At 44.7% G+C, this 21,178-nt stretch overlaps 1 protein-coding gene across 1 annotated transcript in view; it reads right to left on the reverse strand.

Moving 5' to 3' along the window:
- LOXHD1 (lipoxygenase homology domains 1) overlaps positions 1-21,178 on the reverse strand; it is a gene marked incomplete at its 5' end in the record, with an annotated part of 71,266 nt that overhangs the window by 17,990 nt on the left and 32,098 nt on the right. The window contains 5 exons of the mRNA XM_009573717.1: positions 196-381; positions 5,870-6,047; positions 12,801-12,918; positions 17,360-17,487; positions 20,243-20,428. Of these exons, the coding sequence (XP_009572012.1) occupies positions 196-381; positions 5,870-6,047; positions 12,801-12,918; positions 17,360-17,487; positions 20,243-20,428 (796 nt within the window). The remainder of the gene's footprint in view (positions 1-195; positions 382-5,869; positions 6,048-12,800; positions 12,919-17,359; positions 17,488-20,242; positions 20,429-21,178) is intronic.

A 21,178-nucleotide genomic window follows, 5' to 3' on the forward strand; every position in this document is an offset into this window, starting at 1 on the left:
GTCTCCTGCATGAAGGGGGTATGTCTAAACAGGCAAGCTGGGACACAGGAGCCAGGTAAAATCCTTGAGATTACCCAGCCTGCAGCAGAGCTGGGAACAGTGCCCTCAGTCTGCCCCATGTCCATGGAGGAGGATGTGTTTCCTCGTGAAAACATTGTCCCGACCTCTCCCACCCCCGCAAGTCACTGCCCTGACCTTTGTTGTCGTGCCAGATCCGCACTTTGCAGAGATCTCCCAGGCTCAGCATGTCCGAGAAGTTGAATTCGTCCATCTGGTTCCTCTCAAACTTGTTAGACTTGTTGGACTCCTTCAGAGCCAGGGTCCCGCTGTCCCCGTTCTCCCCAAACAGGATCAAGGACACGTTGGCGTCGGTGCCTGCTCCTGGAAGGAGAGAGCAAGGCACATCATCAGAAGCTCGCCTGCCGTGTAGGGCTGACACCCAGCCTCCAATTGCATGGACATGGAGGCAGCAAAGGCAGGCTGGAAGAGGCTGCAGTGATGAGCCCGTTTCTCTGGGCACAACCAACAAATTTCAGTGAATTTGTGCAGGATCCTGCAAGGAGGACACCCCGTGGTAGCTAACAAGCCAGCCCTTCCAGCCCATCCCCAAAATACAGCTGGGACACTTCACCCTTGCATACAAGGTATGGTGACCGTGAGGATGGCAGTACTAAGAAGAAGGAAGAGTATCTGCTCCAGATGGAGCACTGTGCATCGTGTCGCCTCGCGGAGGATGTCAGTGTCGTGACTCCCATTTTTCCAAGGTGGCTTGGGAGGCAAAGTGACTTACCCAGCAACATCCAGCGATCTATGGAAGGGCATTAAAGAACATATTTTAACTTTTCTAGCTACAGTCAAAGTATTAGTACACATTGTCCTGGGCTTCCCACTGGGCCACAGTCCCTTTTCCACACCGTGGCCTCCTTCTGCAGTCCCACAACCTCCTCCAAGCTGTCCTGTGGCACCCAGGACACTTCAGCTGGGGTCTGTCTCGTGCTGCTCTCCCTGTGTTGTATGGCACAGGGGTTTGAAAGAAAAGTGCAGAGCATCAATCAAACCACTATGGCATCTTGTGGACCACTTTCCCCTCCCATAAGTCTTCTCTCTATATTCCTGTTTCTCAAAATGTTGTCCACACTGCATTAATGGAAAAAGTCCCAGTTTCTTGTACAACAATTTGCCCCACCAACTCCCACGTTTTCTTATGTATATGTTAGGAAAAGAATAATTTCCAAGATGATTTTCATTACCTGATATTGAACTTCATATGCCCATGACGGCCCATATTTTGCTGCAGAAATTTTCCTGACTTTTGGAGAGTCCAAGGCCAAACCACCACCTGCAGTGACCTTACGAACATTTTAGCTGAAGGTCTTACAACAATTTTACCTGGCACTATTTACAATTTTACCAAAATTATTGCTTTTTATTTTTGATGCCGTAATAAAAAAGCAGATTCATAGAAAGAAATTTGATACCGCGTGGGCAGACATTCATCGCTGTGTCAGAACCAAAGCCCTTGAATTTTGGAAAATGAAAATGAGACCATCAAACCCAAATCTGTCTTACAAAGAAACTCAGCATCTACTGCCCTCGGTTAGATAGCCCAGCTTTGAAAACTCTAACCGTCTGCCAACCCATTTCTTGCACAAGAGGATCGTAAATCCACTTTGGACCACACGGACAGTATTTCCCACCGCTCCATTCACAACACAATGCAGAGACAAAGTCGGGGGGACAGAAAACTGTTTGAGAAAGCTACCACTTCTTCGGGATAATTACTTGAATACAGATATTAGGAAGAAATCCCAACTCTTCTTATAGAAGGACTGAAAAAAATACTAAAAGAAGGAAAAAAAGAGGAGAAAGAGAGTCATACAGAGAAAAGGCAAAGCAACATTTGGTGTCCCCGTGAAAAATTGCCTATGTTAAACTGGGGCTAATTTTCAGCAGTTCCCTGGGAAGGACTTAAGAAGGAAGAGAAAGCATCAGGGATTCGGGCAGTTTATCTGGCAGTACCTTTTATGACCCTAAAGCTTGCTGAGGTGAGGAACAAAGCAAACTAAAGTCCATTTCCTTACAAGGAGCAGGCTCCCAATTAATGCAAGATCTCAAAAAAAAAGCACAGAACCAACTGTTTCTTAGCAAAACCTTCCCCGCAGGAAGAAGCCTCATGCCGTGACATTTCCCTCACAAGCAATTAGCAGGAGATGGAAAGAAAAGAATAGAAATTACTGAATCAATGTACATTTCACCTATTTGGATCTCTCCCTGATTTTTTTTGTCGTTGTTGTTAATTCCAGGAAACTGTCAGGCACATTCAGGAACTGTAACAGATTTGATAAATGAAGAGATGAAGGTACTGTGGTTGCACAAGTCTTAACCGGTAATGAGTGCAATAGCTCACTGGTCGATACTGGGGTCTGCAGCGCTGAACTTCGTCATCAACACCCTAAACAATGACAGAGTGCATCCTCAGCAGATTTCCGGATAACAGTAAATTTGGGGGAGTGACTGACACGCTGAATGGCAGAATTCCAACCCAGATGGACCTTGAGAAACAAGCAGAAATCCCATGAAGTTCAGCAAGGAGAACTTTGCATTTCTCCTTTGCAAAGTTCTCCGTCTGGGGTAGAATAAACCCTGCACGTGTATGTGCTGGGGAGTGGAAGAAGACCCCGAGGTTGTAGCAGTAACGTTCATATTCAGGTTGAATCCGAGCTAACAGCAAGTTCTCAGTGTTCAAGGCAAACTGGCTACATCAGAAGGAGCGTGGCCAGCAGCTGAAGAAGAGATCTTATCTCCTTTACTTAGCACTTAAGCCATGCTGCCAGTTTGAATCCCTGGGTCATGTCGAGACACTGAGGAGGCTCAGCAGATGGTTGCCAAGATGGACAGGAACTGGAGCACACGACCGTGAGGAAAGGCCAAGGGAGATATCCTGGGCTAGGTGAACAAGGGCCCCTGTGATCACATGGAGGGAAAGTGATAACGACGACAGGGTCATGTGCTGTGGAGATGTCAGACCATATACCCCAAGGAGCCACAGCCGCAAATTGCTGGGGAGGTTCAGGTTGGGCGTCAGGAAAAAAAATACTTCTTAGGAAAATGGTACAGGTCTGGAGGGTGCCTGGGGAGGTGGTGGCATCACCATCCCTGGAGATGTCAAACACTCAGCTGGGCAGAGCCTTGGCTGATCTGACCTAGTGCTGGCAATAGTCCTTTGAGCAGGAAGATGGATGAAATAACCTCCGGAGGCTCTTTCCAACCAAAGTGTCTATGACTTTATGATTCTTATTGAGCAGCTGCATCATTTTTAAACAAACTATGGGCTTGAGTCACAGCGTTCTGAGGCCAAAGAATGTCCTTCTTTTGACTTAACAGAGACTTGGATAAGGCACTAGGAACTGACACCAACTGCCTTAAATTATGTAATTTATAGGCTGTAGCTGAGCTGACAACATATTAATTAATCTTATAACAGCAGAAGTAAAAGCCTCCTGCTTCGTTAATGTTTGGAAAATGAGAAAGCAGTATTTATTCTTTCTCCATCTTTATTGCATTACGACGTATATGATGCCCGCATACAGAATACAGAAAGTCTGTGTAAATCAAAATTAACAGGCAAGGATATTTTTGTGCCACAGAAAGAGCCATCAGGTGGTCTGGCTCTATTGCAGCCATGTCTGTAGGTCATACCTTGAAGAAAATGAGATGGTGTGTTACTTCTCTTGTAAGATCAAAAGTAACACAAGATCTTGGCTTTAACCAAAGATTCCCCATCAGACTTGGGATGTGTCTGCCGTAACAACTGCTTCTCCCCTAATCTGTGTGTACTCCGAGAGCTGCCATCTGAGGTACTTCTGGTGGCCTATGGATTTGACCTTTGAGAGAGAGGAGATAGGACCTTTGCAAGAGTCTTTCCCTGATGTAACCTCTGTATGTTACATCACCATCCAAGCTAATGACTTCTGGAAAGCCAAACAGTAACTCAAAGGTTTCTTTGAGGAAAAAGTAAAACAGGACTGCTGTTAAATATGCGCGTATGCTGGGGAGGAAATGGCTGATGCTTTCTAGTTCGCTGCAGGACGTGTTTTGAGGGATTCGTTTTCCCTAACTTTAGCCATCTAGCCTAACTTAATTGTGCTGGCTCTGTCTGAATCTGATGAAGAGAGAGTGACAGAGATCCTCCAGAGGATGATCCAGACCACTGATTAAGACGCCTCTCCCAGATGAATTGACTGGACTAGACTAGAAGGAACTAAGACCAGAAGTATAATTTTTTGGAGAGTGAGAAATAGGTGAGATGAATTTTCCTTTTTTTCATTTTCTTTTTTTTCTCAGTGCCTCTGATGCACTGGAAAGTTGACAGATATTGCAGAAAAAAAACTTTATACCTAGAAATAAACACATCTGATTCTATTCATTGTGGAGCATTGCTGTCCCTAGACAATGTCAGTGTGGCAGGAGATGATATAACATGTTTAAACTAACCATCAAGAATAAAATGTCTTTCTTCCTGAATTGGTCCAACCAGGAGTAATTGTGGAATACATAATGACCAAAGAGGGGAGATGGTTCATGACTTGTACCCTCTTTAGGTAAGCTGGATAAAGTTCAGCATTATGTCAGTGCGCTGTGTGATCTAATCATAATCAGACTCTCCGAAACCTCTCTGTAATCTGCTCTTTCCTACTGGTTGTCGCTGTTCATAATGAAATAAAATGTTCCATCATTAATACCCGTCATCCTTCATTCAACGGGAAGGGCAAATCTGTCTGCTGTTGCTGTCATCTTCTATTCTCCTCTCGTTTCTATTTCCATCGCCTTTGTGAGTTAGAGCTGGATTTCACAAAAAGGTCACAGAAAGATCTACCATTGTACTAGATGGATTGCCAGATACATAAACAAATCTTCCTCTCTCTCTTTTGTTTTTCTTATTTCACTACATGTTTTTCAGACAAGCAGCAGGCAGAGCAGATAGAAAATGGTGAGGTGGCGCGAAGACACTCTGCCAGGGGAATTTTGATCTTCTCAGATCAAACCTCACAAGCTGAATAATTTACCACTGGAAAATCCAGGAAAAAAAAGAAAAAAGAAAGAACGGTAGAGCTCAGGAGGTGATTATGTGCAGTGGTGTGGCAGAATCCCCTTTGAAGGTCAACCTTTCAAACAAGGTGTCTGCAAGGTAATGTCTAACTTGCCCCATTTTGGCACAAGGCAGCTTGTATGTGGTTGCAGCTTTCATTCAGCAGCCTGACAGAAGTTCTTATGAAAAGAGGCAGTGATCCCAGGAAATGACATAGAAATCCCATTTCTTGGCTCTTGAAGCACTGCAGCTTTCTTTATACTCTGTTCCACCTCTTCTATCTGGTGTGCATTTAGGGACGTTTTTTCATGGCCTGAGATAAATGGTCTCAAAACGCTTTGGAAAGGAGGGTGAATTCTTGCTCCTCTCTTTGGCCAAAGCAGATAGTGCTGACTGAAAACCTGGAGCCCACCAGCTTTGACCGTAGGCTTTTTTTCCATCCTACATGGATGGACCTGACCTGAATAAAAGAAAAAGGGGGCTCCTGACCATTGTAACATGGTCTGGCAATAGCTTCTGTTAAGGTATCTTCAGAGGAAGACAACAAGCAGTCAAATCTAGGCTTTGTGTCTAAATATTCTATGCCCAGTGCTCAGATGAGGATGAATCTCACAGCATAACAGTCATGATGAACAGCCTGCCAAAATGGAGGTGTTCCAGCATAGTAGGGCTAAATTATGCTTTTTTTAACATAATTTCAAATTAAGCAGGATATGTTTTCCATTGCTAAAAATCAAACTTTATACTAGAAAAGTCATAAAGTATCCACCATGGACTTGCCTCCAACATCACTGGTTTTAACCTGAAGAGTGTACGTTGTGTCCTCCATCATCTGCTCATCATTTATCACAGCTGGCATCTCACACACAAGACTTCCCTTGGCATTTTTCAGCTTTGACAGCCATTCACCATAGGTAAATGTGGCCACTTCTTGATTAGTGAGGTTCTTCAGGATGATCTGTGAAGAGCCAAAAGAAGGGAAAAAACTTCAGCTAAACTTCAACTACCATTTGAACGAGTGCAAAGATCAAACCTATAAAGTGCACAGTGTGGTAGGACATGGGTAGAGCCTGGTCATAGCTTCAAAATCTGTACTGAGCTCTTCTGGGCTAAATGGAGCTCTCTGCCATGGACAACATTTGCTGTGGTGACTTGTCCTGAGAAATGGTCTTCATAATATTGGAACTTTTCACGCATGGGATAAAGCATAGGAAGAAATTTGCTCCTCTGACATAAGTTACAGACAAAGCTCATCTCGAAGAGAGACCTTTTCTGGAAGCCAATATGGAATTAAGTCTAAAGAAGAAGAACAGAGAGTTATTGAAAACCTCACTACTTCTACTTGAAGTACATAGTATCTTTCTTTTGCCTGCCTCCTCTGTGCAAACACACAGCAATCATTGTAGAGATATGCAAACCAACCCCAAACAAGTTAAAGCAACGCACAAGATAAAATTAGGCCAGCAAAACTTAATGCTTCACACTCTTCTCCCTCCGGGAAAAGGTGACAGAACAAACAGTAAGCAGCAGATATTAGTCACACGGTCTAATGTGTCACGGGAAGGAGCTCAGATGTTGTGGTGATAAGAACAGAATAGGAACCTATTTAGAACAAACCAGTGAATTACTCCAACGAACACCTAATAAAATACCCACCTTTATGTGTCTTGTTGAATGTGGGCTCAGTGGAGCGTCAGTCTATTGGGAGAAAGACATTACGCTTGCCTACAGCAAAAACCTAGCAGTAAATTCTCACTAAATTGGGGGAGTTGGAGGGAAGGGAGGAGACAGGGCTGCAGATTACCATTTTTGTTACCATCTAACAGAAAAAGAGACCATACCTGAGTGAAGCAGTGCATCAAGAAACAGTGTCTTGCAAGGCACATCTCCGCAAAGGCCATGGAAACATGAGCCCAGATGCATCGGAGAAGTGTGACATGATAGTAGGAAGAAACAAATCATGGAGTCGTGGAAAATGTTAAGTTGAAAAAGACACCTGGAGGTGTCTCCCACCTCCTGCTCCAAGCAGGGCTAACTGCAAGGCCATGTCCAACTGAGTTTTGAAAGTCTTCAAGGGTGGAGATTCCCCGAGCACTGTGGGCCTCCATCCTAGCGCTGCATCACTCTCATTGGGAAGATTTTTTTTCCTTCTATCCGATCAGGATTTTCCTTATGGCAACTTGTGTCCATTGCCTCATGCCCTTTCACTGTTCACCTCTGAGAAGAGACTGGACCGATGGTCCCTTTAAGCAGCAGAAGACTGCAATTATATTCCCCTTTAGCCTTTTCTTCTCAAGGCTTAAAAAGTCCATTTACCTTAGCCTTTCCTAGTATGCCGTATGCTTCAGCCCCTTGACTATCTTAGTGACTTTCCGCTGCACTTTCATATATCAGCCTAAGAAACTTATAAAACTTATCTTGAGATAAAATGTGCTCAAATTCTGTCCTCAAACTGCATGTGTCCCAGTCCATGCACTTCTGTCGACCCCCACCAAGCTTTGCCGGAACCTTTAGCAGTTCCAAAGAACAACATTGCTCCAGGTTATAAAAAAGGATTTTAAAGAGGGCAGTAGCTACACCAAAGCTGAAGCAGCAGCCGTGCTATTTGAGCATTCTACTGTTCCTTGGGTAGGACACTCATCTGGGGATTTCTCTCTGCCTGATGCTAAACAGGGGTCTGTAACACAGCATCTTCATCCCAGAGGTATAGGACATTTTGGGCTGTTGAAGCTGTCCCACTTTTCTAAAAAGCTGCTTATTCACAGCTGGTGACACTATTACTTTGTGGTCAGAAAGCTGCTCTGTGAGTCAGTCAAGAGATGTTGAATCAAATCCTTGCTTTGAGCCAAGCAGAAACCAGGTCTCCACCGCCCCAGCTGGTGCCCTCTCTGCTGGGGCACAGACCAGAAGCAAGTCTCCTCTCTCAAGGATGCGTGAACGATGTCTACATCCTCTTAGGAGTCCAACCTAGAAACTTTTCTTTGGCTAAAATTTGCAAATCTGAATGCTGAATAATCTCAGGTTGACTGAAAATACCTTTTTTTTTTTTTTTTCCCCTTTGGTGCATAAACTCTTTGCTGGAAAAGCTTCAGCCAGCTCTACCTCTGCCCTGCTCGGGAATGACGGCGACACTGTCAGCAGCAAAATGTCCTGAGCAAAGCTTGGAGGGAAATGTCAGGAAGGCAGCGGGGGGTAGAAGCAGATTAGAGTTGCCAGCTGGAGTGCACTCACAGACAGAGAGATCAGACCTCTCACAAATAACCAGCCCGTGCCCAGCGCTCCAGATGCTGTCTGGGAAAAACGGTCTGCCTACTAAAACCGCCAGAGCAAAATACCTTCTCTTTCCATCCCCAGCCCCTCACCCAGGGTGGGTGATTTCATCCATATGCAGCTTCATGTAAGCAGTTAGCACAGACAGAGCGAGCAGCCTCTGCTCTCTCCTTCTGGGATGGTGCTCCAGGGAGGAGCAGACAGGAGCAAGAGATTCATTTTACGAGCTTCGTTTGCTCAGGGGAGATCACAGCAAGGAAACCTGTGGCAGGCTTGATTGCTCAGTCACAACGTGGGTACGTTGCCTACCTTACCCAGCCTAAACACCGGGCATCCAGCCCAAGCACATCGTGTTGGCCCTCCCTACGGTCAGTGGTCAGAGCTGGGCATCACCAGCGTCCCACCCAAGCTGGGGGCAGGTAAACGGCCGTTCAAGGCATCTCTCCCTCTCCCACATCTATCTCTCTGCTGACTACGGAGGAAGCCTAAATAGTTTGGTAGAAGAGGTGAAAGCTGAACGTAGCTTTTTTCAATGACTAAAGTAGCACAAAAGGAATCCCATCCTACAAGGAGATGTTTGTGGGTGATGCAGGATGATGCAGGATTTTGGTTTGGATCATGAGGGTCAAGAAAGTCATCTCAGGGAGCTGAGCTGAGGCTGTCTGCTCCTCTCAGAAAAATTAGCGACCGCTTGGCAATGAGGCTGCTGCTTTGCATTGAATCTAAACTATTTTTTAGGATACCTAGAACTTGCTGTGGACATCCTGCGTGCTTTTAAGCTCAAACGTTATCGCTAATTGTGCATAGGTTTTAACTGGGCTGTAGAACACCTATAGAAATTAAAAGGATGCGGAAGCAGTACGTATGAGTAAAATGTTGATAATTTGCTTTGGAGCTGAGCAAATATTGTAGGTGACTTTAAACCAGCAACTTGAAATTAATTGTGCGCTGTATGCTGTAACAGAAAGGTTTGACACGTCCAATCATTTGATTTACCTCAACCCAGCCTTCCCCAGCTGCAATGTAAAACACGCTCCGCAGGGGCTCACACCCCACTAACACCAAAATACATAGGTCCTGGATTTCATCTTCAAAGTCTCAGCCGCACTTTTTTATGGTTCTGTTGCATGTCATTAGTCTTCGCTTAAAAACAGGGTCCTCTGATTGTAATGTTGCAAAGAACAACAGGGAGCTTCAGCTATAATGATTTGTCTCAAATTCTCTTAATCTTCTTTATATAAAGGAAAAAGAACTGAATAAAGACCAAGTCCCACATTCAGGATTATTTGGAACGTTTGAATGCAATGCAATTAGTGCTTCATTAAGACAGCTTCTTATCTGCCTGGCTTTGACAGCACAAAGTAACATTAAAATTCTGAGGGAAGCAACTGCAGAATTCAACAGTCTTACAATTCCTGTTATTTCACTCAGAGAGCTCTCATCCCTTCTTATTTCCAGCTTTTCAACTTCGTATCTAAGACCCTGGGCAGCAGGTGAAATCACCACGTGGACTGAGGAACAGGCTATCCCAGGAGGAGGTTTCCAAAGCATGCATTCAGATAAGTTTCCTAATTAGAAGTCACAATTTTTTTACGATGAGGGTGGTGAAACACTGGCACAGGTTGCCCAGAGAGGTGGTAGATGCCCCATCCCTGGGAACGTTCAAGGTCAGGTTGGACAGGGCTCTGAGCAACCTGATCTAGTTGAAGATGTCCCTGCCCATGGCAGGGGGGTTGGACTAAATGACCTTCAAAGGTCCCTTCCAACCCAAACCATTCTGTGATTCTATAATTCTGTGATTCTATTCTCTGATTTTTCAGAAACACAGAGCAGTGTCATGGTAGCTTGATGTGGAAGAACATGAGGTTCAGCATTAGGTCAGAGGAAAATATCCAAACTCTGTGTCTCTCCAAGCAGTGGTGAGATCAGAAAGTGTTGCTCAGCTTTAGAGAGTTTTCGCTATGTCTTTCTGTGCATAGCAATAATCAATAATATTCATTCTGGCCCAACACATCACTAATCATATTTTGTTCCCTCTAGAGGATTAAGTATCAGTGTTTAAATCTTATTGCCACTTTTGGTGCAGTTTGAATCTTTGGCACCAAGTCCATTACTTTGCTGAGATTCTGAATGAAATTTCAATGTATTTTATCTAGACAGAAAGAAAAAAAAAGATTACTTCCCTGCTTGTAAATTGAATCTTTTGGCTGTGTACAACATCATTGATAATTCATGCATTTTAATTGGTATTTATGCACTTCTATTTCTGGTAAACTAAAAGCAGGATAAATTATGACCAGCAACATTCTACAAAAAGACCAAAGAGAATTAAAAAGATCATTTATTGTTTTTTTAACAGAACAAGAAAACTGAGAATATCTTCTAGATAAATGGAGCAACAAATGGTTATTTACGGGGTTGATGGCTTAATCTAGCTTCTCATTTCACTGTGCTAGTTAGCACTAACTGTGAACCATCTGTCTGAGAGTTTAGCACTACCCCCACAAGTATTTCATTATGCAGTTTTAATATGCACTTTTGACAGAAATGGAAATGGGCTCAGATCAGTTTTCATGTCACACCAGGCTACGTAAGTTTTCAAGGCTGGAATACAAATCAGAGAACACAAATCCTTCCTCCCCTCTTCCAGAGCACTCCTGTCCTCACTCTCTGCCTGGGAATGCAAATGCTATGTTTACCTTTGCAGGGAAGGTGGGAAAGAAAGCTAATAAAGTTCTCTATGCATCACTGGAGCTAGAAGATCCTCCACGCTCTGTTTCTCTGAGAAAAATACAAACTATGGGTACGATTTTCAAAAGCTTCTAAAATCCTGGTCTCGGAGAGTTGCGTGCATGGTCTGCCTGTTGCTTCTGTAGAGCTATAAGAGGGGTATAATCCCGTCGGATGGGTCCACATGAGAGTCCTTCTTGTCTACTTCTCTGGGAAAGCCTTGCTTTGGGTGGGACAGTCCAGCAGGCTGGACAACTGGACAGAGCTGGCAACAGGAACATGTGAAGATGCCACTAAAGATGACGCCGCTGTCCCTTGCCTTTGAGCTATTGCTAATTCACGCCTGCAAGATCTGGAATGTCTCCAGATGAATAAGCTTTATTTGATTTCTTTTTATGTGAATATGATTTATAAAACTCGGGAAGGTATCAGGGAACTGGCAAAGGGAGTTTGACCGAGATAACTGAATCAAATCAGATAACAGATCGAGTTATTCCTTAGGCACAGAGAGAAAAATTGTGTGTCTGTGGCATATATTCAGAAGATATATGCTGGAGGTCTAATGCTTTGGAAACCTGCGCAAGAGTTGCTGAGAAAAAACTTAGAAGTGACAATGCTCAAGCACAAAAATGTACTGTACCACAGAAACACTTTTTAGACCATGCTAATGGAGGTGAAGAGCAGTTCATCACTCCACTGGAAACTGGTGGCCGCTTAGGACCAGTGTTCAGAAACACATTATTTATGGGAAAATGAAGGACAGCTTCAGACCAGTCGAAAAGGATAAAGGACCCAATAAAAAAAATCCTGCACTATTCTTTCTGACCATGGGTTAAGCTATTGGGTCTTAACCTATTCTCATAAAAAAGTCAAGATACAGAAATCCAGCAGGATATCTACTCCAGAAAAAGCATGCTAAATAAACATGACAGAGATGTGTTCTTCCCTTAATGACACCTGACGGTGTGGAATCAGCACATCACTCCATTGCTATCCTAGAAATATAATTATGGGGACCCATAACAAGCAAACTACTTTCTACCACCCAAATATAAGTGACGTTTGCATGGGGCTGGTGGTTTGGTAGAAAAGATAAAGGCAAACACTGTGCTTTTTTGCAAGATAGGACACCAGGGAAAAATACAATCGACAGAAGCGGTGGGAGCCGTTTTGCATGCTGTATTCAAAATGCAAGAAGAAAACGACACCTTACTTGTATGAAGAAGAAAAGAAGGAAATCTGCCTGTGTGCTAGAGGGAGAAGGGAAGGGGAGAGATGTGATGCTTCACCTGAAAGGATGGATTATCTGGAAATGTCCCAGCCCAGGCCCACACTAGCTGTTCCTGCCTGGCAGAGGGGGGTCCACTCTCCCACGGGGTCAGAGCATGACAGGGGTCTGCAGGAGCTGAGGGTACGGCCTGGGGACCAGAAAAGATTGCAGGTGCCCTGGTGGCAAGCCAAGGCTCTTTTGCAGGGAGGGAGAGCAAGGTCTAACAGCAGAGACTGCGATAAAGCTTTACAGCGCAGCTTTTGCCCTTGCTCTCTTCTTTTTTGACTCAATTCCTGCGGGAAAAAACCATGAGAAACCAAATGGAAAAATATAGGAAATGAATAAAAGCGAGTCACCCTCTGCCTTTCTCCTCTTTCTCGAGGGCTGAGAGGCTTCAGCACGAGCAGGTTGCAAAGAGACGCGCGATGTGAAGCGCATTACCCTTTCCAGGAACCAGTGCGGGCGAGTCCCCTTCCCGTCCGTCCGGATCCTCATCTTCCGGAGCGGTGCGATATCGGCGATCTCCATAATGAAACTGTCCTCTTGGCCTCGCTCAAACCTGGAGGGATTGAAAGACCGGAGAGGTTTCCCGTTGCTTTACAGCATCGTTGCGTCTCGATCCTCTGTCCATGCTGCAACTCACACCTTGCCAACAGCCTCAAATTAGAAGTCTATGAGTGCACTTTATTGGACTTGAGCTTTTCTGTCCTGCAACCACTAGCTACTGTGTTTTTGGCAAGACACCTCAGTGCAGATTTGACAGGGATTCCTCCTCCTCTGGAAAATCAAGCCCATACGAGGCACCTGGAGTCGTTCCAGGCAGCCTGTAGCGTACATTATCGCTCTGTCTGTAACCAGAACAATAGAGACTCACAGTCAGGTTTCTGCACATCGCCTTCCTCCTGGCATCTGCCCACATGCCTGCCCTTAGCCCAGCCCAGCTAGAAGACAAAGCGATTTTGCTTAATCTTCTTTCTCCGAGACGCAGCGCATAACTTTGCATTTGCCGCGGTGATAGACAGTTGCTGCAGTTCCGCTAAATACGGCAACCTGTTTGCAAGTCGGAGCCCAACGCCTAAGTTTAGTAAGCGCAGGCAAATTGTGTCAGAGAGGAGCCCAAACCAAGCGTCCCGCACTCCCCTCCTGAATTTTGGGGTATTTGGATTTGCAAACTAACTCCGTCTTTGGTAAGAACCAGGGTGGGTTTGTGTAACACTGCGTGAAAGAACTTACCCTATGCTTGGCTGCTGTATATAGGCACAAGGATGTGTAGGAACTGCTCATGCATAGCAATCAGCAGAAAGCAGGAAAAAGGGAAAAACAGTTAACATATGCTTCTTGAAGAAGATATTACACTGGCCAGGACTGCAGCTACCTTACCTCCCTCTTAGCATCAACGATGCTAGGAAGAAAGCCGTGCTCCAGTGAAAGCTCTGCCTCAGGCTCAATATTACTCTGTTACAGCAAGAGTATCTTCTAGGTTTGCCCCCAAAATACTCTGGCAGACCTGCTGTGGGCTTGGAGGTGGAAATTCAACCCTTGCTAAGTAGAAGAGCAGCCAAATCCAGGGGGTCTATCAAGCACCACCACGACCACTTTGCTGCTGAGGTTCCTCCTTCGTGCAAACTTCTTGTGTGTGAGTTACCTGAGTCTGCTGAGAGGTTTGGAGAGAGCTCTGTGGGCACTACCATAATATAGACAATCCATAATGATGATATCTCGTTCCTGGCAATGTACTCAGCCTCCTACAGCTGTGCAGTGCCAGGATACGGAGAAAAAACCCATTTCTTTACCAACCTCTGCTCAGATTACACCAAAAATTATCCTCACACCATTATCTGAGCCTGCATAGCTGCAGATGTTAGCAATAGCGATTGGCTCCAGCCCCTCAGTTTTCATCCAGGCATTGCTTTCGCTGCACTCCCAGAGGCATTTGGACAGGGCGTTTTGGTCCCAGTCCATTTCCAGTTATTAAGGGTTATGTCTGCTCTTTGAAAAACTCCCCTCTCTTGTTATTTGTCTTTCTGTGGTACCGAATACCAAGACAGCCTGTCTCACTGTGAGAAAGAGAACGTGCTTTTGTGCCTGGACTGGATTGATTTCCACTTCTATTTAAGAAAAAGGTGTGACACTTCCAGCCTGAATTATCCCATGATTCTATGATCAGTTTTCACTACAATCACTATTACCTACAAAGCTTCATAGAAGTCTCTCACTCTGCTCCTTTCCAGGCTGAGCAACTCTAAGCTAAACAGTCTATTAGCAAAATAAACCATTATTTATCTTCAGTAAATGCCCTGTTTACAGATTGTAAGGCCGATACTCACCTGCTACTTCCAAGAAGTCATTGTACTAGAGGGAAACAATTGCTAAAGTGACAAACTGGGTGACCCAAGAGCTCTTTTCTATCCCTAATTTATATGAACATGAACACAAGCCTGAAAAAAAACGAGAAAAGAAGAAGTACCCAGACAAGCTGACTGCCGCTATTCCTTTTCCAGGACACTGAAGCATTTATCTAAGGGATTTCATTAAGCTTTCCTACCCATGCCTGCACTTATAAATATTTCTATTGCCCAGAGGTCTTGGCAATAACAGTAATGTAGCTAAAATTGCCTTAAATCTGCGGTAGGTTAGACAGATGGTTCTTCGTAATGCACTAAGCTGCTGTGAGTGAATTGGCACTGGATGGCCCCAAAAAAGATGAAGTGCCTTTTACCATTTGGTTGCAGTGGCTCTCACCCATCCCTCGCTGCTGGCGCAAAAGCTGGCGAGATTTCCCTGCGAAACAAGAGCCGGGGGAGCCTGTGCTGTTAACAGCTGGATGAAAACTGGTGGGAGTGGTGTGGAAACAGGCGGTATTTGTATTTGGGGACACACACGTCCTCTGCGGAAGGTGCTAATGAGATGACGAGAGCTCTGTACAGTTGGAGGTGTGATACAGAGCGCCTCCAGCTAGCAGAGATGTGCCAGTACATCCCCAAAGAACAGCACAGCGTCCTGGGGATATTAACGTATTAATAGCCGAGCTCTACGCGTCCTTCTTCTTTATACAGCCCCAAGGAGTTTTCATCACCTTTTGCAGACCTTCTACCGGCAGAAGACCACCCAAGCAACTAATAACGTACAAACTGTGTGGCCCTCCTTTATTCCATTTTCATATCCTTATAGCAGAGGTTATCCATCCCACCCGGATAGACAAATGTGATGGTTTTTTATAGGCCACATCATTTAGGGATGTCACTTGCCTGGCCAGCCTGAGTGAAACTGCAATCCTTCTCTTGAGGGGTTGGAGAAGTCTTGGTCTCTTTTAGAGATTTTTGGTTGATGTACCCTGATGTGAATTTTGCTTTAGTTTTAAATAGAAACAGTCGTGGTCCATTTTCCCACCTACTAGAATTGAATGTTGGGCTTAAAATAGTGGAAGACGGATCAGTTTGGGATTGCCTGGGGTCTTGGAAGGAGGATGTCACCGATAGCCAGACACGGTGGTAACCCAGGTGCATTGCCCCGCACGTTGGATGTCTCTCTGTGACAGGGAGCAGGGCCAAGAGCTACGTCTTTCTGCGTGACTCAGCGGTGTTTCTCATGGAGACTTTATTCAGCAGCACCTCTGCTACATTTTTTTTTCAAAGCAAACGAGGCTCGTGCTTGTTACTAACTAAACACATGAAGGTTTCAAGCTTAGCTGAACATGCTTGCCCAGACACCCACTCTGCTATGACAGCTGCAAGTAAAACATCCCCTGAGCAAACACTTCTACGCAGGGAGCCTTATCTTCAATTATCCAGCCCACATGTGATACGCAAAGCTGCGGCGGAGGAACTGCATCGCCAGGAGGCTGGGGGAAGAGTCCGGCATCACCTCAGCAAGCTGAGCTCGAACCGTGCGACCAAATGCTCCAGCCCTCCTGACACTCTGTAGGTGCTTTCTACAGATCAGAAGTAGCCAATTCATTAAATTTAAGGCTGGTGAAGCCCATCTCTAAAAGCTGGTTAGTGTCATGTTCATTCTTGCCAAAGCTTTCAGTACCGAGGGAGGTGCTAGAAAGGAAGAGAAAAGCTTGAGGAAATGGATCAGTGGCATGTGGGGTTTTTTTGGCTTACAGAAGTGCTGGCGTCAGACTAGGATTACAGTGTTTGTTAGCTGTCTCTGCTGAAGAAAACACGAGATTCCACCTTTTTAGTAAAATCAGAGCACTCCGCGCAGCACTCCGCGCAGCTCACGGCCCGTTTCCATCTCTCTGCACCGTAAGGCCACATCTGGGCAGACAGATGTCATCGCGTGTCCCTTTTGTGCCAGCTGCAGAGAAGCCAGCTCCAGTTCCAAAACCGCGTGGTTACATTAGCGTGGCACCGAGCCCAAGCTAAGAAGCCCACTTCTCAGCAGGGCCCTCAGCAGGGCCCTCAGCTTACCAGCCCAGGCCCTGGCATCCCTCACGCGGCTTCTGGACCAAGCTGGCTGACATCTGGCCAGCAAAGCAAACGGGAGGAGCAGATGGAGGAGAGTCAGCACCTTCCCATCACAGGCACTTCCCAAAGCAGGATTGTGCATGTTGGTTTGTCTTTGCAGTTACTAATGCGTTTCCATTAAATCATATTTACGTTATATCACTTATTTTTCCACAAAAGATGCATTTAGCAGAAATTGCACCTGTGGTTTTCATGCAATGTCCCCAGTTCTTCTTGGAGTTGGTGCAAGACTTCACAATTCGTATTTTTGTTCTCAGTGCTTATCTCTAAAGCCACTGAGGAACAGGTTAAACAAAACTTCTACAAATGACAAAGCATGGTTTCCCTGGCTGCACAGTGCTCTCCTTTCCTCTGCTCTGCTAAATACGCAGTAACATTTACAAGGGGCCCAGTTCTGAATCTGCAAAGTCAATGGGAGTTTATCTGTGTTTCAGTGGGAGCATGATCAAAGCCCCAAGTGCTTCTTGACTTGACACCAGAATCTGTTATCACTCCACTTCTAACCACAAAAATGTCAAAGTTACGTACCTGTCTCCATTCTTTTCCAGCTGCATCTCCTCAGTGTTCCCATTGGATCCAAAGACAGTCATGAAAATACTGGCGTCGGTACCGCCGCTTTCGATGTCTCCAGTCACAACCGTGACTTCGTAGAGGATCTGGTGAGGATTTGAAACAATCAGAAGGTCTCATTCGAACAGCTGTCCTCAACCCACACAAAAGCCTGGGCAAAGGGCTAGACAGGCTCTGCAGATCTGCTCCTTTGCCAGAAATCATTACAACATGGCATCTTGGCTCCTCTCCACGCTGTGGTTCCCAGAGGCAAAGTTAGAGATTGAAACTTGCTACAGGACCTTACCCTTTGCTTCGTCTATGACTTTTTCTGCAGATTTTCTCAACCTAGATAGACTCAGAGAGAGACAGATTTCTTTATGATGGCCACATGCTTGGGGAATGATGAAGACCTGATAAACTGTTTCTCCACAGGAGTCACAACCCTCACGTCGGTGTGTGGGTCTCCAGCCCTCTGCCACTGGCATCTCCTCCTGACCACCTCCCAGCACTCCAGACCTCTGTACAGCACCAAACTTCTGCCATTTTTAAAAAACAGCTCCCAAACACACAATTGTTTCTTTCCCTTGACTGCAAAACATTTCCCCCAAGTGTTTGGTGTCCATCTGGGCAACATTTAGTCCAACATCACCGATAGTTTTGAAGTTTATACATCTGAACGTTCTCTACAGCAGAAAAATGCAGCTACCCTATCTCCCAATGAGACGCACACTGCTGCATCGAACGCAGTCTTCCCAGATCTTGTATTTTAAAGGTATGCCAATTTGTGAAAACACATTTTGCATCATTTTCACCTTATTAGCCCAACTTTGTTCTTTTCTCCTGACATGTGAATAAAAAGATTCAAAATAAAATATTTCAAAAGCATGCAAGTCCCAGTGGCTGTCAGTGGCATTAAGACTTTTAGGCCACTTAGATGCTTTCAAGATCGTGCCTATGATAACAAGACCTCTGGATTTAAGAGGTGGAAGTATATCAAGAAACAGCCCCAACAAAACATATTTCAAATAGAGCACTGCTAGGCAAGTTTTATTGGCCTGAATTGTGATTGCCACATAAATAAACAGTGCAAAGGAATAACGTCATAAAAAAATTATTTTTTCATGTTTGTTCAATCTCGAGTAACCTGTCCATCACATATTCATCCACACACATTTTAAATCATAGCAAAACATCATATTTGCTATAGGTAGGAGAAGAAAAACCCTTTTACCAGTGCATTAAAGGTTTTTAATGACTGTGGTGGACATAGACTAGTTTCTCTATGTATGGGAAGGCAAATACTCAATTTGAAGCATAAAGAGGGAATATCAAACCAAGAAGAAAATTAAATTGAAACGGGTACATATGACTGTGCAAGAGTCAAGCAAAAGCAAAACAAAAAAACATTAACTTTCCCAAAGACATTAAATGTACTAGTCTTCTTTGAACTTTAAAAAAAAAAAAAAATTAAACTCAGTTTCTAACTACAGCTATTTATGAGGGAACAGTCCCATATTCCCTCAACTAGGAGACTGATCAGAAAGTCAAATGCATACTTCTGATTTCATGTCTCAAGCATGTCCCCTGATTTCCTTCAAACCTTTCAGCAAGTTTCTGGCCCAACATCATAGAAAAAAAATTAGATAGATGTGTCTATTTTTGGCATGCTTATGAAAATAAATATTCAGGATTGGGCTTTTAGAGGAAGACTGAACATAAGTCTTCATTAACGTCCGCTTCAATCTACGGGCAAGCCATCAGCTCACCAGTAGGAGTTTGGAAACCTTATCCAGGAGGTTAAACAACTGATGGGAAGTTTTTAAGAGATTAGGTTTTAACCTTGGCATTCAATCTGAGGGAGGGTTTTTTCCCTCTTAGGTCAATTCTACCACTGAAACCTGCGTTGAGTTGTTGAATCCTTCAGAGATGCTAAAAATGTTATCACGCTTTCCTGTGTCTGGGGAACAAGAAAGATTTCAGGAGAATATCTTTAGCTTGGGAATCAAGAGCAGCATAAAGAAAAATTAATGTACTATGAAAGTGTAAACTCACTGTAAATAGAAACACATCTATAGAGATTTTAAATTGCCATACAAGTATTAAACACGGTATTATTGTCCCATTCATCCAGACTGTTATTTCTGTTATAAATCTTACATCCAAAATCAGCATAGCTCAGCTTTCCAATTTGTACTTGGTTGAAATATGGCATAGCACCCATTACTTCAAATTTCATATATATGGATGAAGAGACTATATAGTTTTTTCCTTGCTTATTAAACTTTAATCAGTTACTCATTTCCAAGATCAAGCTTACGAATGTCTCCATGTTTCGACAACTTCCAATTATTATTAGTTTCTAACTGAATTCAGTTTCCCTATCCTGTGTTAGAAAAGCTGATATGCAGCCACACTATGCAGAGATTAAAATCCCTCCGCTACTCTAATTTGATGAGTTGGAAGTATCTCCTCAAACAAAACACGATGGAGTTAGATTGCACCAAGGTGTTCACCTTGCAGCTGCCCCCACTCTGTGGGTACCAGGTGATGCAGCAGATGCTCCAGGTGTGGTGGCAACATGAGGACATGCTGTTGAACTGTGTCCTACCTGCTCTGCCCTACCCTGTCCTTCTGCCCGTGCCATGACTGCATCTAGCCAGCATTATTGAACAGTGCTCTATGCGGTAATGATGCTAAACCGTTCCTAAAGATTTTGCTAAAGAAATAACAAAGAAAACCCCTGCAAATAAAAGGCTCAAACCACAGGCAGAAGTCAAAGTACAAGAACTGCTGACACACAACCTGTATCAGCACACGTCCATGCAACAGCTGAAGATACAGGATGAGCCCAGAGCCTACCTTGAGGCCAACGTTAACACAGTCTGCATCCAGGATATTGAGGATTCGTGAGGTGAGTCCATCACCTTTGTCTCTGGCCAGCCAGCACTTACAGACAAAGTTATACAAGACGCCTTTGGTGGGCACAACGATGGTAAGCTCTTCCACCAGCCAGCAGCTCTCAGGGGTAGCACCATCGTGGCCCACCTGTGAGAATCAGTGAGAAAACACCTGCTGGTTAAAGGGGATTTCTCTGGAGGAGAGACCCAGATTGGGTGTTTTAAACAGTGATGAAGGACTAAGAGTGTTGACTATATACAGCATGACACAAACCACTTCCACAGTGGAATGGAGCGAGCTGTGAAATAGTTCGTGCCGTTGCTGCCCAACAGGCAAGACATCAGTGTACATGGTAGCTGACGTAGGCAAGGAAGCTCAGGTCATCTGCTGCTGAGCATGAGGGAAGGCAGGACGCTGCCAGTCCTAAAAGTGAGCAAGGGGAACATGAAATAGGTAGACTGCACTGACCTATGTGAAAACATGTCCGCTCTCTTGCTACTCTACCCCTGCTCCGTTGACTTCTACCTGCTAGTTTGCTGATCTCTGCAGACCCAGTTCTCCATCTTTCCAAGCCCTTCCACTGCTGTTGCAACACTCAGAAGTGACTATCCAAAGCTTCATAGCCAAGTTGAAAGACGCAGCTAGGCAAACACCCACATGCATTATTCAAGCACTCCTTCCCTCACAAATCCACGTCTAAGTCAACTATATGTATCAGGCTGTTTCTCTTCTTCCCATCCTTAAACTGCAAAAGCTCCGTGTTTGTGTAGGAGCCAACAGATGGAGCTTACATCTGTAGCTGGTTGATTTTCAAGGACCACCTCCTCCAAGCTCAAGAATGGTGCACCCTGAAGAGCAGGAAGTCACACAAGAGTGGCAGAAGCCTCCCTGGATGAA

The sequence above is a fragment of the Fulmarus glacialis genome, unplaced genomic scaffold (genome assembly GCF_000690835.1).
Source record: "Fulmarus glacialis isolate BGI_N327 unplaced genomic scaffold, ASM69083v1 scaffold1033, whole genome shotgun sequence".
Classification (NCBI taxonomy): domain Eukaryota; kingdom Metazoa; phylum Chordata; class Aves; order Procellariiformes; family Procellariidae; genus Fulmarus; species Fulmarus glacialis.